Source organism: Myotis yumanensis, unplaced genomic scaffold (assembly GCF_028538775.1).
Source record: "Myotis yumanensis isolate MYYU_CA2020_CCGP unplaced genomic scaffold, mMyoYum1.0.hap1 SCAF_7, whole genome shotgun sequence".
Lineage (NCBI taxonomy): Eukaryota > Metazoa > Chordata > Mammalia > Chiroptera > Vespertilionidae > Myotis > Myotis yumanensis.
The window spans coordinates 38,927,681-38,944,782 of record NW_027223758.1 but is presented as its reverse complement, the minus strand read 5'-3'; the positions used below and the strand labels follow the sequence as shown (position 1 = coordinate 38,944,782).

At 55.1% G+C, this 17,102-nt stretch overlaps 1 protein-coding gene across 1 annotated transcript in view; it reads left to right on the top strand.

Moving 5' to 3' along the window:
* Positions 1-16,789, top strand: part of KIAA1755 (KIAA1755 ortholog) — a 36,003-nt gene extending 19,214 nt beyond the window's left edge. The window contains 9 exon segments of the mRNA XM_070420307.1: positions 1,160-1,253; positions 2,111-2,197; positions 3,474-3,590; positions 5,199-5,297; positions 6,461-6,609; positions 8,824-8,962; positions 9,096-9,218; positions 9,713-9,934; positions 14,795-16,789. Coding sequence (XP_070276408.1) covers positions 1,160-1,253; positions 2,111-2,197; positions 3,474-3,590; positions 5,199-5,297; positions 6,461-6,609; positions 8,824-8,962; positions 9,096-9,218; positions 9,713-9,934; positions 14,795-15,496 — 1,732 coding nt within the window. The 3' untranslated portion in view covers positions 15,497-16,789.
* The last annotated feature ends 313 nt before the right edge of the window (positions 16,790-17,102 follow it).

Below are 17,102 nucleotides of genomic sequence, written 5' to 3'. Positions count from 1 at the left end.
AAGACAGTGTCCTCGAGGCTCCTGTGTGCTGGGCTTGCTTTTCTCTCCTGCATTGAATCAATATTGCTGGGCATTTGCTCTGTGCCTGGCTTCATGCTGGGACATTCTAGGGACCTCACATTGAGTCCTGTGCCCTAGGGGCCTCTAGGCTGGTGGCTGAGGCAGGTGTGGAAACAAACCACTCTCCCCTGAGGCCGAAACTAGTATCCCCATTTGCAGACGGGTCATGGACTCCCAGCTAAATGGAACAGCGTGCGCAGGTGACCATGCACCAAGGCAGTGCCAGAGCTCCACCCCACGCTGGCATCCTGGCTCTGTCTGTGAACTGGCTGGTGAGGCTTGAAGGCAGTGGGTTTATTTTCTCAACCTGCCTGATGGTCAGAGTAGCCATGGGCACTTGGAAGCCCACAGATTCCCGGCCCCACCTCTTACAACCAGATGTCTGGGCGGACCGGGTGGGGCTGGGGCTGAGGGATCAGTATTTAACAAGTTCTGACGATTGGCCAGTTTGGGAAATCCAAGGTGATTGCTGAAAAGTGCAATGTGAACCAGTTAGGGTGTTTTGGCTGCAAGTAACACATTCCCATTTAAAATTTATTATCTGGTAAGGAAATCTACCATTCTGTGTCTCTGCCTTATAGCTCTTTGTAAAAACTTCTTAAAGGAGAGACTTCTTTCCCTGAAGTTCCCAGCAAACTTTTCATATTTCATTGGCCAAAAAAAGTCACATGACCCTTATTGAAACCTATCATTGGCCAGCGGGGGGGGGGGGGGGGGGGAGGGGGGGGCGCGGCATAGTCATATGGTGGAACTTGAATTCTTGAACAAAATGAGAGTTCTGCCCACACAAAAGGGGTAGGTGAGTGCTGGGTGACTTGCCCACTGCAACTGGGATAGTGCTTATAGTTTATGATTATTAGGGTGTAAGAAAGGTTTGTGTGAGGTTCTGTGGGAGCATTGAAGAGAGAGCAATGGGCTCTGGAGAAAAATCCAGGAGGTCTTCCTGGAGGAAGGGGCATTGGATCTTAGTCTTGCAGGATGAAAACTACCAATTAATTAAAGCTCCTAGCAGCCAGTTTCCCTCACCTTCCACTAGGTCCTTCCCCCTAGAGGGCCTGGTTTATCTAGCAAGACTGCCAGTTCTGTTTACCACCCACAGGCCAGAAGATAAAACCAAGGGGCTGGTGGTGGTGATAGATGCCAGGAAGCAGCCTCTACACCCTGTCCTGGTCAATGCCTTGGAAGCCACCCAGGTGAGTGAGAGGTGGACAGCATCAACCTAGGAAGTCTTGGGAGCACCAGGGCCTTCTGGTATTCATGGAGTCTGGTAGCTCAGAGCTGGGTCCAGGCCCCCAGACAGGGACTCCTTGTTGCAGCTAGCAGAAACCCCAGCCCAAACAGGCTTAGAGAGGAAGGTTCTTCATTGGTTCATGTGACTCCATAGTCCAGGAGTTACATCCAATGTCAAGTATGGCTTGATTCGGGGACTCAAATATGTCACTCAAATATTCTCTCTCCATTTCTGGCCCTGTTCTCCTGGGAGGGTGCCCTTCTCAGCCAGGCCCCTCTCTTAGTGGCAGTCTGTCTCCCAGAAGTTCTGACTTTACGTGGTCTTGGATTCAAGTCCAGTAAGAAAGAGTGAGAGATTCTTTTCCCAGAAGTCCCAGCAAAAGTTGCTTTGTGTCTCCTTAACCCTGATTGGCTCAGGTGTCAGGAAAATGTGACACACTGATTGGCTTAGACTTAGGTCACCTGGACCTCATGAACTGAGAATAGGGGAGGGAGGAGATTCCTCCATAGCTGGTATGGGCAGCGGAGTAAATGGAATTTGGAATTAAGCTTTCCTCAGGGTCTGATCTCCTCCTCCTCACTGTACAGATGGGGAAACTGAGGCCCAGAGGGGATGGATCATCTAGGAAGTTTGCAACCCAGCTTGGACCTCTTGATGTCCAATGACACCCTCCACACATATCTACAAGGGTCCCAGCCTTGCACAACCCCCGCTTCCCCTCCCTGGCCCTGTGGCCTATTTGCTTGTGTCTTAGAGGGGAAGCTCAGGGGCTCCGTGAAGGCCTGGGCAGAGCAGCTCCAAAATGCTTCTTTCGTACAGGCTCTGGACCCAGCCTCCATCCATGTCATACTCTTCCTGGGGGAGAAGGAGACTGCTCTTCCGCTGGAGACATTACCTGACATCCAGGTGAGGAGCAGGCAGCGTCAGCCGAGCAGAGAGGAGGTGTTGGGCTTGCACTGAGCTGGGCTGAAGAATTGCAGACGTCCCGAGCGAAGAGAGGCCCTGAAATAAGGTCAATAAATACAAGGCCCACGAGCTACAACTCTCAGGCCCTGCCCCTGGCAATCCTAGCAATGCCCGGTGGGCACCACCACGTGATTGAGAGCTGCACATGCAGGATACCTTTCTGAGAAGCTTAATCTAGCCAAACCCTCCCCACTTTCTTTGCACTTGGGGAAACTGAGGCCCAAGGCCACACAGCAAGCTGGAGGCAGAGGTGCCCTTTCCTCCCAGTTTTCCTGTATTTCTCTCCCTAGTTTCTCTGAGTATCTCAGCCTCAGGGGCAGAGTTGATTTGGACTTTGCAGGAAAGAGCGCGGCAGCTCCCTTTCTCTAGTGCCGGGTACCACGGTGGTAGTGCTCTGCCCTGCTTCAGGAGATGGTGTTAAAGGGCCCCTTCCTCCTGGTTTGGGACGGGCACATTGTGAGCTAGAGAAATGCTTCCCAAGCTAATGTGCTTACAAGTTACTGGTGGATTTTGTCCAACTGCAATTTCCAATGAAGCAGTTCTGTTTGGGGCCTGGGACTCTGCATATGCAACATGCTCCCAGGTGGTGCTGGTGCTGCTGGTCTGTGGACCACACTTGGGGGACCAGCAATAACTCGTGGGCCCCCAAACCACAAACCTGCCCAGCCCCAAGCTTAGGTGTCTGGAGCTGTTCCCAGCATAAGCCTCCAACTGCACTGCCTGGGAGAAGCAGTCACCTAGTCCCTTCTCCATGTCGTAGGGGTTGCTGCTAGGATTTGGTGACCTTTCGCAACAGCCTCAAGAAGGAGACGGCACCTTGGTGGGTCACCAGAGAATGGTACAGGATTACAAAGAGATTAGGGCCAGCTTCAGTCAATTTGTGTGGTTGCCTGGAGAGCTGGGCTGGGCAAGAGCCGAGCTCAGAGGGAGCAAGTGCTGTGATTGATTAATGATGTCTGCCTTGGGCACAAGGCAGCAGAAGGGTATGGCAAATGCTGTTTATTTGCTATTCCTCACCTGGGGTCTGGTTCTGAATTTTGATTTTTCAGAATTCCCAGAGAAAATCCATTGCCCAGAAAGCAACTCTTACAGCCAGGGGCAGACTCGCCTGTGCGAGGTGGAATGGTGCTGGGGCTGGGATCTGGACAGGACCTTCTCAAGTATCTGTCCCCACACTGAGTCCCCGGTCCTCCTGACTCACTGCTTTTGTCTGCAGGTGGAGGTGCTGACCTCCTTAAAGGCCCTCAGCCACCACGTGGACCCCAGCCAGATGCCCACAGCCCTGGAAGGCTCCTTCCCCTACTGCCACAGCGAGTGGGTGCAATTCTTCCAGGTGTCTACCGTCACAGCCTTTAGTCCTGTACCCTCGTGCCTTCCCTTCCTCCCTTCACTATCCTGCCCATGGATCCATCCACACTGTCAGGTTCAAAACTAGTCATTCAACAAAAGTTTAAAATGAAGGTGCAGCATGGAGTGATTGAGAGCTCAGGCTCTGGGGCCCGACTGCCCGGGTTCCAATCCCAGTCCGGCTGTGTGACCTTGGGTAACTTATATACCTTCTCTGAGCCCACTTCCTCGTCTATAAAATGGGTCAGGTAATCAGAGTCGGGGTTGTTGTGAGCAGTAATTGAGTTAATGGAGGTAAGGAGTTTAGAAGAATGTCTGGCACATGCGAAGAGCTGTCTGCGTCAACTGAAAATAAATACAGACGTCTGCTCTGTGGACCCACACAACCCGGGAGCTCAGGGCCTGATGGGAAAGGCAGACGTGTTCCCTCTTGTAAGAGGGAGGAAATAAGGAAACCGCCAGCGAGGGGCTCCTTTCCTGTGTGAGCTCAACTCCTCTGGCCCAAATTAACACCCCGGATGGGGTGGCTCACACAGCAGTACGCAGAAGATTAGCGGCGTAAGCCACATTGGAACCCCGCCCGGCAGTGTCCGCCGGGACGTTCTCTAGACCAGGGCTGCTCGATCTCAGCGCCGTCCACATTTGGGGCCAGATCATTTTTTTGTTGAGAGCTGGCTTGTGCATTGTAGCATGACTAGCGCCATCCCTGGCCTCTGCCCACTTTGACCATGACAACCAAAATGTTTCCAGACATTGCCAATGTTGCCTAGGGGGCAAAATTACTCCCCGCTGAGAGCCACTGGTCTACACGAACAGCTTACAATGCGATCTTCTTCTTTTAAAAATCATGCCTGTTTAAAAATAGGCAGCACGTTCAAAATTCAAGCGGGGCACAGGGTACTGAAAAATCTCCTTCCCTAGTGTCCCCTGGGTCCCAGTTCCCTTCTCCAATTAATCGAGTGACTTTCAAACTACATTTTTGCTTTAAAACCTTCCCTTTAAATGAAATCTTACCTATAGACCCAGAACAGAAAACTGGTAATGAGGTAGACTAACACTGTTTGATCCTCACACCAGCCTATAAGGCAGGAATTACTGTGATCCCATTTTACAGAGGAAGAAGCGGAAGCACAGAGAGGTTAAGTAACTTGCCCAAGGCCTCACAGCGAGTAGGTGGTGGAGCTGGGCTGAAGTGGGACCCAGCAGAGGATGTCCCCCTTTCCCTTACCCACCCTTCCCCCCTGCCTTCCCCTCCCTCAAGGTATCCCCACTGGCCTGGGACAGTGCAGGCCTGTCTTTCTTCTCCCTCTCTCATTCCCAGCACCAGTGGTTCTCAAAGTGTGGTCCCTGGACCAGCAGTGTCAGCATCACCTGGGAACTTGTTGCAAATTCATGTTCTCAGGCCCCACCCCGGGGAACTAGGTCAGAAACACAGGAGGGGGGCCTGGCAGCATGGACACTAACGAGCTCTCCAGTGGTTCTGATGCAGCTGGAGTTTGAGAACCACCACCTCAGGCCCCTGCTGTGTCTTCCTGGGTGGGGGAGGTGCCCTCCTCACTGGCTCAGGCTGACACCCCCCACTTCTGTCCTGCAGAAGTCAGACCCTTTCCTTGCTGACCTCCGCCAGGCCTCCTCCCTGCTACAGGCATCCATCAAGGAGTTTGAGAAGGGTGACTCCCCTGGAGGGGCACAGGTGAGCCAGGAGAGTGGGTGGCAAATTCTCACCACACCCCAGATTCCTCAGACCAAGGACTCAATGAAGGGAACAGCCAGCTGGGCATGATCATCCCTGTTTTACTTTAAAAATAAATAAATATTTTTATTGATTTCAGAGAGAAAGGGAGAGGGAGAGGAAGATAAAAACATCAATGATGAAAGAGAATCATTAATCAGCTACCTCCTGCATGTCGCCTACTGGGGATTGAGCCCACAGCTCGGGCATGTGCCCTGACCAGGAATTGAACCATGACCTCCTGGTTCATAGGTCGATGCTCAATCACTGAGCCATGCTGGCTGGGCTCATCCCTGTTTTTCATTCATTCATTTGACTAATATTTACTGGGTACTCACTATGGGCACCCAGAGACCCAGCCTGGGCAAACCGATTTGTCCCGCCCTCATGGGGTGCATGGTATAGCGGTAGAGGTAGTTGATAAAAAGTGAACAAAGAAATGGACATGTAGTTACAAATTATGCCAAATGCTATGAAAATAAGATTGAAAATAATGGGGAAGGAGGGAGGGCCTCCCTGAAGAGATGGTATTTAAATTCAGACCTGAAGGATGAGAAGGAGCCTGCATGGGAATAGGAGGGGGATTGGGTTCCAGGTGGAGGGCATGCATGTGCAAAGACCCTGAGATGGGATTATGCTTGGTACGTTCAGGAATAATATGGAAGCCGGTGTGGAACAGAATGATTGGGGGAAGGGAGGAGGAGAAAACTAGAAGATCTTCTGGGTAGAGGCTGGATCAAGGAGGAGTTGGATTGGGATGTCCTTCTAAGCAGGCAGGGAAGCCACTGGAGAATTTAAGCAGAAGGATGTTTAAATTTGCACCAAGATCCTTCCAGCTGCCATGCAGAGAATAGACTGCAGGGGGAGCCAGAGTGTAACAGGAAGACCAGTGAGGAGGCTGGGATGGGTGTGCCAACAAGAGATGATGGCACTTGGACCAGTGAGCTTGCCATGGCAATGAGAAGAATGGCCTGAGGAGATGTTTTAGAGATAAAGGATAAACTTTCTGTAGGACTTTGTATGCCAAACTGGGGGAGTTGGGTATGGTCAGGGTGTGGGGAGCCCTGGAAGGTGGTAGAGGGAGAGTGGGGACTGGGTCTCAGGCCATCTCCCTACACTGGCAGGAGGCCTCCAGGTGTCTGAACAAGTCCAAGGAGCTGATGGAGGCTGTGCTAAGGGACCCAGTTCTGCTGGGCCTCCAGCGGGAAGGCGGAGCCACCCTGGCCAGGCTGCAGCAGGAGGCCAGCAGGCTGGACTTCAACCCAGATGTCAGGTACAGACGCCCATCTTTTCCTCTCCCACCCCACCTGATTCCTGGATGGGAGTTTGGATCTGAGGACACATAGGGTGGGCCCTGCAGATGCCCAGAATAGGGATGTGCCCAGGATAGGGATGTGCACAGGATAGGGATGTGCCCAGGATAGGGATGTGCACAGGATAGGGATATGCACAGGATGGGGATATGCCCAGGATAGGGATGTGCACAGGATAGGGATGTGCCCAGGATAGGGATGTGCACAGCGTCCATATCCTGTCCCTTCTCTGCTGCCCTCCTTCAGCCCCAGTCATCTTCAGACGGGGGTGGGCATTGGAGGATAGCCCTGCCTGTTTCTGGTCACACTCATGGACCAGGCACTTCTCTCACCCAGACACTGAGCTGAGCCTGGCCAGGAGAACCTCACGGTGCGTGAGGTCTCAGAGCCACAGCAAAAGCAATTCCTAGAAAGTACCAATTTTCTTAAATTTAGGGGTGGTGTAGGGGCAAATCAGTAATTAAATCAGTCCGTAATTGGAAATTTCTTTATCTCTGTTAAAACACAAAGTCTCATAAACTCAAGGACAATTTGTTTATTTAACCAGCACCTAAATAGCACTTAGTATGAGCACAATATTGTTTTAAAGGCTTTACAAATAGTAACTAGTCTAATTCCCACCCATGTGGTGAACCTAGCAGTATTCTCATCTTACAGTGGAAGGGCCTGAGGCTCAGAGAGGCTAAGCCACTTGCCCAGGGTCACAGAGCTGGGATGTGATGGGGCCAGGACTTGAGCCCAGGCAACTTGGCCCAGAAATTCGAACACACCACCCTGAGCTGTGCCACAGGCAAAGTCATGCTGATATGCGCACTGGGCAGCTGGGCCCTGGTACCAGGTGTGGAGTCCTCACCCTGTCCCTCACGTGGCCTAGTGGGGCTGTGATTCCCAGAATATCCCATCTCACTGGCTGAGCGCCAGGCCCCTATTGTCAACCAGAGGACCCTCCAGGCCGTTGGCCACTGGCAGGTCCACCAGGGGGCGCTGTGGTCCCGTGTGAGCCGCTGTGCGTGTTTGTTCTGCTGCTGGGTCCCGCAGCTCCCGCCTACCGCCCTCCCCTCTTCCCCTACCTCCGCCAGGCAAGCTGGCATTTTCCATCAGGTTCACACAGCCTGGGCCCTCACCTGGAAGGGCCGGGACCCGTGAGGAGTATCAGTCAGATGGGGAGGCCAGAGCGAGACAAGCAGGCGTTCCTTCCATTCCATCTCCCCGTTTTCCTTTTCCTTCTGAAGTAAGACACCCCCCGATCCCACCCCCGCAACACCACCCGCGAGCAGAGGAGGGTGGGTGGGATTGGAAAAGCCTCCCTTTACGCAAGTGTTACCACGCCTGGGTCCTGTCCACAATCCATTTATGTATTCCTGGCTGTGACCGTTCTTAAAAATAATGTTCAGAAAAAGCCATGGACTGGGTTACAATTCAGACTGCCATACCTGAGAGTCAGTTCCTCTCTCTGGACCTCAGTTTTCCCATCTGTAAAATGGAGACTGGTGAGGGGATGTTACAGCCATTCACTATCACTGCAATAGAAATAGCAAGTGGCAGCAAACACTGTATGCCCAGCCCTGTGTGAAGTGCTCTGCATGCAGAGGGCTGGTTCTCAGGCCTGGCTCCTGGGGAGGTTTAGGAAGCACTGGGGTCCAGGCTGCGTTCAGACCTGACTCTGTTGGCCTGGGATGGGCCTGGGCATGGAGATTTTTTAAGCGCCCAGGGCAGGTTCTAATATGTAGCCAGGGTTGAGAGTCCAGGAGTTAGATCATCTGGCCCTTGCAAGCAGTCTGTGAAGCGGAGTCTGTCATCTCCACTTTTGAGAGATGGAAAAACAGAGGCACAGAAAGGCTGAGAAATTTGCACTAGATCCCATGACTAGAAGGTAGCAGGGCTGGGACTTGAACCCAGATCTGTTCAGTTTGGGTCATACCCTCCTAGGTAAGGGAGTGTCATTTGGTGTCCTGCTGTGTTTGACGGTCCTTCCAGTCCCATGTAGACCAAAGCTGAGGCCCAGAGAGGTGTAGGGACCTGCCCAGGGTCACACAGCAAATCAGCAGCTAGAATACCCAGGTCTGGGCCACAGACTCGCTGGAAGATGGGGGGTGAGGCAGGCCTATACTGGGCAGGAGTATTGGGGTGAGGGGCACATCTTGGGCCTTCTCTCACCCTCCACTGCCTCCCAGGAGCCATCTGGCTGAAGCCACTGCCCTCTATAGCCTCGTGGACGAACAGCTGCATGTCCTGGTCACCACATCTAATCACCTCCTGGGGAGGCTCGAGCTCCGTGTCCGCATGGGCCGCCTGGAAGCTGCCATCCACCAGGTGAAAGGGGAGGCGGCCTGGGACATGGGGGGGAGGGGGGGGCGGCTTCTGCTCCAGGCCCTGCCCCAGCCAGGCACTTGCTCTGGTGTCAGGACATGAGCCCCTCGTGTCCAAACTTCCCTCCCCTCCCCAGGTCAGCAACTGGATGGAGCAGGAAGGAAGCCGGCGCCTGCAAGCGCTGACCCCCAAGGACGGGAGCCTGGAGACAGTGCAGAAAGCCCACCTGGAATTTGAGGACTTCTTCCTGCAGGCTGCAGTGAGTCCCTAAAACCGAGGGGCAGGACTGGAGCAGACGCAGAGAGGGCGGGAGGGGGCGGCGTGCCAGGGCCAAGGTGTGGAGGTGGGCAAGTGCGAGAAGACTTCCGGAGACTGTGAGGAGACTGGCTTGGGTCATAACGGGTTCAGCTTAGATGCTCTCTCCTCCGGGGACCACCAAGTCCAAAGCCGACTCATCTCAGAATCCCTCGGGGGACTCCCAGAACAGTGGGGGATGGAGGTGGGGCCAAACAGGGAAACAGACAGAAAGGGGAGACTGTGGGGGCCCGAAGACTCTGGGGCCGGGAAGCTTTCCAGAAGAGGGTGACTCTAAGCAGGGTCCCAGCTAGGAGAAGTACGCCGCCTCAGCAAAGGCCTAGGGCCCCGTTGTGTAGATGAGGAAACTGAGGCACGGGAAACCTCGTCACTCAGCAGTGGGGCGGTGGGAGGCCTCAGCTGAGGCAGGAGCTGAGCGATGCCCCCCTCCCCACACAGGCCCAGTACCGGCAAGGCCTGGAGCTGTCCAAGCAGGCGGCCCAGCTGGGAGCCTCAGCGGGAGGGGCCCGCGAGGCGGGAGAAACAGAGCCCCCGGAGCTGGCTGCCTTGGCCTCCACGCAGCGGACCTTCCAGGCTAAGCTGACCCACTTCTACATGGCTGCTGAGCGGCAGCGCACGGACCTGGAGACGCTGCTCCAGCTCTACCACTTCTGCAAGAAGGTGAGCCTTGCAGCCCACCGGCACGGCCCGCCCTCCAGCTGGGAGGCAGGGAGCAGCCCAGGCTCACACTAGGCTCTTTGCACGCTCGTTCCATCCTCCATCACCTCCGTTTTCCAGCTGGGAAGCACAGCTTGAGAGGTCAAGTCACTCACCTAAATCCAAGTCCAGCTGGTCCCTGACCCAGTTTAACCCACTACCCCAGGCAACCTCCCAGTGACCCTCAGATATCACCTGCTTCTTCTTTTTAAAAAAATATATGTTTTAAATTGATTTCAGAGAAGAAGGGAGAGGAAGAGAGAGATAGAAACATCAATGAATCATGGATGGGCTGCCTCCTGCACACCCTCTACTGGGGATTGAACCTGCAACCCGGGCATGTGCCCTTGACCGGAATCAAACCTGGGACCCTTCAGTCCGCAGGCCAACGCTCTACCCATTGAGCCAAACCACCTAGGGCTCACCTGCTTCTTAAACGTTGGGATTAGGGAAAGGAGCCTAGGGATTTCTGAGACTCCAGTCAAAAGCACAGGCTTTCTCCCCACACATAGATCTCTGTAGGTGACCTTGAATTTACCTCACCCCTCTGTTGCAGATTTGGAGAAACAGTATCAGAGAAGGGCTGTCACTTAGCCAAGATCACACAGCAAGCCCATGGCACCATTATAGTGCTCTCTCCCATGCCTTGCCTGCACAGATGGCGCCAGCGGAGGAGGGAGGGACCATTGGCTGAGGGTAGCATGTTCAGAACAGGGGCCTCAGTCCTAGCTGGGAACCTGGAGTTTTGCCAGGAGGGTGGAGGAGAGGGTAGGACTACCATGGTCAGGTGGGGGTGGGAGACAAGCACAGAGTATCAGGGTGAGAGGCAAGAGGAACTCCATTACTTTGCATCTATCATCTCTTGGCAACCCAATGTGGCAAGGTTGATTAGCCCATTTTACAGATGAGGAAACTGAGGCCCAAAGAGGGAAAGGGCCTTGCCCAAAGCCACATAGATGGAGAAAAGAAGAGCTGGAATGTGAACATAGATGTGTCCATGCCCTATAACATGCTCTCTGTTCTCCAAAGGTGGGGAGGTAGGTGGAGAATGACAACCAATTAGCCACGTCTAAGCCAGGATGATGATGGTGATGAAGATTAGGTGATTATTATGAGGATAGCCTAAGTGTTGACTGTGTACTCACCCCAGAGCCTCCTGTAAGTGCTTCACAAACTTGCCTGACTGAATTCGCACCAGATCTTTATGAGGGAGGGGTGCCAACATTGTTTCCATTTTACAGATGAGAAAACTGAGGCCCAAAGAGGAAAGTAGCTGGCTCAAGGTCCTCCAGAAGGCTGATGGTCAAGCAGCATTTGACTTTAGAGCCCTCACCTCTTCTAAATCTCTCCAAAGTCCCTCATTTTCTGATGGGGAAACTGAGACCTAGGGGAACAGGGATTAGCCTGGGAGAGCTGTGACCCAGCTGGAACAAGAACCCACCCTCTGGCCCAGGCCCAGTCACCTCAGCTGCCCCTCACCACTGAGGACAGAGAGTGAGAAGAGCCTGACCCCAGACTCCCAGCTGTCAGCTGTCAGGCCTGCCCATCACATGGGGACAGAGAACACAGGATGTTTCTGAGGGCAGTGGGAGGGACTCCGGTCAATCATACCAGGGGCTCTGGGAAGACAGGCCACTCTCTGTCTCCCTGGGGCAGCAGGCAAGGGAGGCAGATGTGGGCGGTGACAGCAAAGGAATCTCCTACTCCCAGATGTACAGACTTTAGAGAGCGAGGCAGCTTACGCTTGTACTAGAGGCCCAGTGCACAAATTTGTGCACAGGTGGGGTCCCTTGGTGTGGCCTGCGGGGATTGGGCTGAAACCGGCAGTCCAACGCCGCCTGCTGCTCCCACTCATCCCGGCCCCACTGTGCCTGCCGCAGGCTCAAGCCCAGTCAGTACTGATTGGGAGAGGCTTGGCTGCCATAGCAGCGCTAGCCAGCCATGAGCCCTGCGTCTGGTGCCTGTCCCGAGATGGGGGTGAGGGGGGGAGGCGGGACACAATTGGCCCTCTGGGCGAGCAGTGGGATGCCCTTGCTGGCCCAGGATCTGGATCTGTCCCACTGACCTTAGCACCAGTTGCCAGGAGCCACCTGGCGGCCGCTTTTATATCCTTTCTTCCTTGCGGAGTGTCTAGGGAGGGGAAGCAGCTGCAGTACCCACGGCCACTTCCAAGAGGCCAGCAGCGCTGTCGGGATTGTGAAGGCAGTGCCCGTCCGCCAGTGCCTGGCCCCTTCTCCGGAGATTGTACCTGCAGGTCTACTGAGGGAGGGAGTGGCTGCCGCCAGGCTGGTGGACCACCTGGATGGGTTGGTCAGCTGAGTAGCACTCCCGCTATAGGAGTGCACTGACCACCAGGGGGCCAGCTCCTGCATTGAGCGTCTGCCCCCTGGTGGTCAGTTCACGCCATAGAGACCAGTCGACCAGTTGTTCAGGCTATGTGACTTCAAAGACAGTCTCACTGCTCTGGGCCTCAGCTCCTTGTCGATGATGATGATGACGACGACGATGATGATGATGATGATGATGATGACAGTGACGATGGTAACAATACTGCTTCTGTGACTGTTATGATGTGCCCCGGTTTCAGTCATTTGCACATAGTTGTATGGTCACACTAACCCTATGAGGCCAGTACTATTATTATGCCCATTTTGTGCACAAGGAAGCACAGAGAGGTCAAAGCACCCAGGGTCACACAGCTAGGAAGTAGCAGAGCTGAGGTTCGAACCTGATCATCTGGCTCTAGTGCCAGTCTTGCCAGGTTCCTTGCCGAGAGAATTAGATTGAATGTGAATAACCCCACACCTTCTCCCTTGCTCATCAGTTTCAGCCCCATTGGCCCTCCCTGGAGAAACCAAACATGCTCCAGCTCTGAGGCTTCGCACTTGCTGTTCCCTCAGCTGGAATGCTCTTCCCCTTGACTGGCTGGCTTCTTGTCTTTCTTCAGTGCTCAGCTCACTGTCCTCTCCTCAGAGAGACCCTTCCTGACCTCCTCGTACCTGCCCCCCCCCTCGCCCCCCCGCATTCTCTCTCATCACCTTGTGCTTATCGCTTCACTGGCCCTTTGTGATCTGAAATTATCCTATTACTTCATCACCTGCTCTTCTCTTGTCTGCCACCTGTGAGGTGAGCTCCGGAGGTGGCAACCGGGTTGGTCCACCGTGCCCAGAGCAAGACCAGCAGGGGGCTTGGTGAACTCTGGGGGCGCTGGCCAGGTGGCTGGAGGAAGGAGGGCTGTGGATGTGTGTGGGAACGTGCAGTCCGACCCAGGACTAGAAATCGTACATGAGGTCCAGCCGACCTGAAGTCCCACCATGGCCATCTCTCGCTGCTTGATCTGGGCAAGCCCCCTCTCCTCCCTGGCCCTGAATTTTAATCTGCACAACAAGGGTTGGGGCGAGATGATTTCTGAGGTGTTATCCATCTCTGTCCAGCTCGGCCTAGAAGATGGAGTCCTAGACAGACAGACAGACAGACAGGACAGCTCAGTGCTGGGCCCAGCCCTGGGCGGAGAGCCTGCGTGCTGCAGCTTCGGCACTAAATAATAATAACACGATTGCGCCACTAAGGGAGATTTATGGAGCCCTTTCCCCACCATGAGCTCCGTGAGCTTCCTCGAATATGAAGCCATTTATCTAAAGACAAGTTCCCTTAATCCACGGAAAGATGGTTTCCTCGGAGAAAATGGTTCTCCAATCCCCACAGCCTAACAGCTCGCTGTCAGCTTCTAAATTAATGGAGAGAAAGATGATGTTTTTCACGAGCTGCTGGGAATGTGTTGGCCCCTTTGCAGCCTGCAGACATTTTGCAGGTGAAGCAGGGACAGCAGAACCCCAAAATGGGGCAGAGGGGCCGGAGCGAGGGGGCCACTGGGCCTGGGTTGGCTGATGGTCTCACTGTCTGGGCCAGTTTCTCCTGCGCAAGGAGATGCTTGGATGATACTCTCTTGAGTTCAAATCCCAGCTCCTCCCTGACGTGCAGTGTGACCTGGGCAAAGGATTTCACGTCTCTGAGCCTCAGTTTCTTCCTCTGGCAAATGGGCTGTTGGTACAGTTGGGTGCGATCAGACGGGAGACACAAAGAGCCTGGCAGACAGGCCGTGCTCAATAACATTAGCCAGGCTCCTCCCTGAGTACCACTCCTAAGGGGCTAATGCAATCCAAGAACCTGAATATTCAGCCTCAAAAAGGTGTTTGTTTGTTTTTTTTCTTTTAATTACCCTTTTTGTCTTTTATTAGATAGGATTGATTTTTTTACAGAGAGGAAGGGAAAGGGATAGAGAGTTAGAAACATTGATGAGAGAGAAACATCAATCAGCTGCCTCCTGCACACCCCCCCAACTGGGGATGTGCCTGCAATCAAGGTTCATGCCCTTGACCGGAATCGAACCTGGGACCTTTAAGTCCGCAGGCCGACGCTCTATCCACTGAGCCAAACCGGTTAGGGCCAAAAAGGTTTTTATGATCACCTAGTACACCTTGCATTTTACAGAAGGAGAAACTGAGTCCCAGGGAGGCCTAAGTCCCCACTGGCCCATGGATGTGTTAGACCGACCGCACCTGAGGTTCCCAGGGTGCTGGGGACTGTTCCTGGTGGCAGGTGTGTGTGCCCTGGGGAAGAGAGGGAACCATTGTCATCACCATCAGCAAAGGAAATCACGGCCACCTGAGGGGGCTAACATTTGGGGGCGTGTTACTAATGTAATCCAGCCAATCCAGCCATGCTTAGTCTCTGAGTCCTCTCTCTGCTCGGAGAAGCCCATCCTGGCCCCACTCCCAGCCTGAACTCCCAGCCTGAACCCCACCTCCCTCTCTTGTCTCCCAGATGGCCTGGTTCCACATGGACTGTCAGGACCTGATGACCCAGCTCAGGCTGGGCAAGGATCCAAAGGCCAGCCCCGGGGGCCAGCGCCGCCTCCACCGCTACCTGCAACGACTGTCGTCCGAGTTCCCTGCTGAGAAGCTCACGGCCATGGGGCTGCAGGTGGCCTCGCTGAGCCGGGAGGACCTGGGCCAGGACCTGTGGGAGGAGGCCCGGGTGAGGCACGGGGAGATCCAGGCCCTCCTGATGAAGGCACTGGCCCACTGTCCGTGCCCACTGGGCCCCAGTGCCCACGCAGCACAGCTGGAACTACAACGGACCGCCGCCAAGGGCCAAGGTGTGAATGGAGAAGTCACTTCCAAGGGACGGCGGGACCCGCCCTTCCAGGACTCCCTGGGCCTGGATCGGTCACCAAAACCCCGCTGGCCTCCTCGGGCCGAGAGAGGCGGGCAGAACAGACATCTCCAGGCAGGCCCTCTGCCCCTGGACGCCGGCCAGGCCACAGAGGCTGGTGAAGGCAAGGGCCCTCGCGAGCCCCTTGATCCTGCCCCTGAGCGGTTTCTCACCTCCCTCTTCTCCTGGCAGCGGCTCCCCAGGCAGAGGCAGGTCCCCCACCCCGCCGGGGGCAGCTCCTCCTCAGAGGGGACAGACTCACGGACGTCTCTAGAGGACTCGCCCCAGACAAGCCCCCCTGCCTCCCTCTAGCTGGGAGCAAAGGCTCCCCACCCCCTGTACCAGGCTCCAGGGGTGTGGACTGGGCCTGTTGCTGAGGGACCAAGCCCGTCAGGCCGTGGCTCCTGAGCACTGGGTGTGTGCGTGGCCTGTGCTGAGGGGCCAAGAACCGGCACCAGGAAACTCTGAGAAGTCCGGACCCTGGGAGGTCAGGGCAGGGTGCAGCAGAGCGTGGGGTTGGCTCCCTCGCCCCAGTACAGACCCTTCCAGAGGGCTCAGCCATAGGCAGGCCACATGCCCAGCTGGAGGTCAGGGGCACCCAGCTTCCCCTTGGGACACAAGGGGCATCGCTGCCCTCATACAGAACCATGAATAAGAGATTTGGGAGTGGCTCCTGGTCTTAGGATCCCACTGAACAGAACCCGAGACAAGGATCCAGGTGCATGTGTGTTTGATAGTCACCCCAGGAACCACTGGGAGGTGAGCCTGGGAAAGGAATAAAGGGGGTGCTGTCAAGCAAATCACTGCACACAACTCATTGTGCCATTGGCCTTGGCCGTTGACCTGCCGGAGACCAGTTAGTGTTTCAGGTAGGGGAGAGGTGGAGGGAGAAGGGGAGGGGGGATTCCTGCTGCATCTCTGCTCTCCATCACAGCAACTCCAAACGCCATAGCCCTCACATTCAAGGACCCCCACAGCCCGGTCCTTGCCCTCCAGAGAGACCCCTCGACTCCCTGATGTCCTCTGTCTTCTCTTCTCCCCTCCCCACCACGTCTCCTCAGACACTACCCCCACCCCAAGGCTTCACCTGTCTTTAGGCACAGCCTGTGGTGCCCAGAGTCCTGGGTTCTGCTGGTGGTAGGGACCGGACAAGGGTAGGAGCCATGTCCCCGCCAGCAGGTGGTGCCGAGCGATGGGGGACAATGGCAGAGGCCTTTACACCTCTGATCTTAGCGTAGAAGACAGTAAGCCTCCCACCCACCCAGAGTAAGGCAGCCAACCCTTCCCTGAATGTCACTGTCCTGAGAGAGCGTGGGCCCGGTCACTGCCTAGGACGCATACCAGCATGGCCTCTGCCAGCCTAGCCTGGAATTTTCCTGGCTGTGGGAAGAGGGTGCGGCACATGTCCTCCCCCAGATGAGGCTGTGGAAGGAGAGGGAGGTAGGACTGGAGCAGGCCCAGGAAGACAAACTGGGTTTCTCAGGAGTTGTCACAGCAGAGAGAGCCACACAAACCTCAACGCCCAAAGTGACTGCAGGACCTTCCAAGACTCAAGTGTGGTTTGGGGCCTGTCTGCCTCTGAGCCAGCAGCAGGGCTGATCTAAGGCAGCTTCCTTGGTGGTGGGGCGGGGGGCGGCGGGGGGGGGGGGGGGAGTTCCCTCTCCTGATCATTAAAATCAGACCCTTGGGGCCATTGGTGACTGGAATCTGCATTTGTAACCAACTGCTCAGGTGCTTGTGATGCGACACAGAGCAATGGGGGCTGCTGTCTGCACACAGGGGGCTGAGGGCTGAGTTAGCCCCCCACCCCAAGCCAGCTCTCATTCTTACGTTCCTCTCTCCTGTCTTCCATCCAGGCAGGCCAGAGAATGCAGGAGACATTTGATCAGCCAATCTCCATCTAGGCCTGTCACCTCAG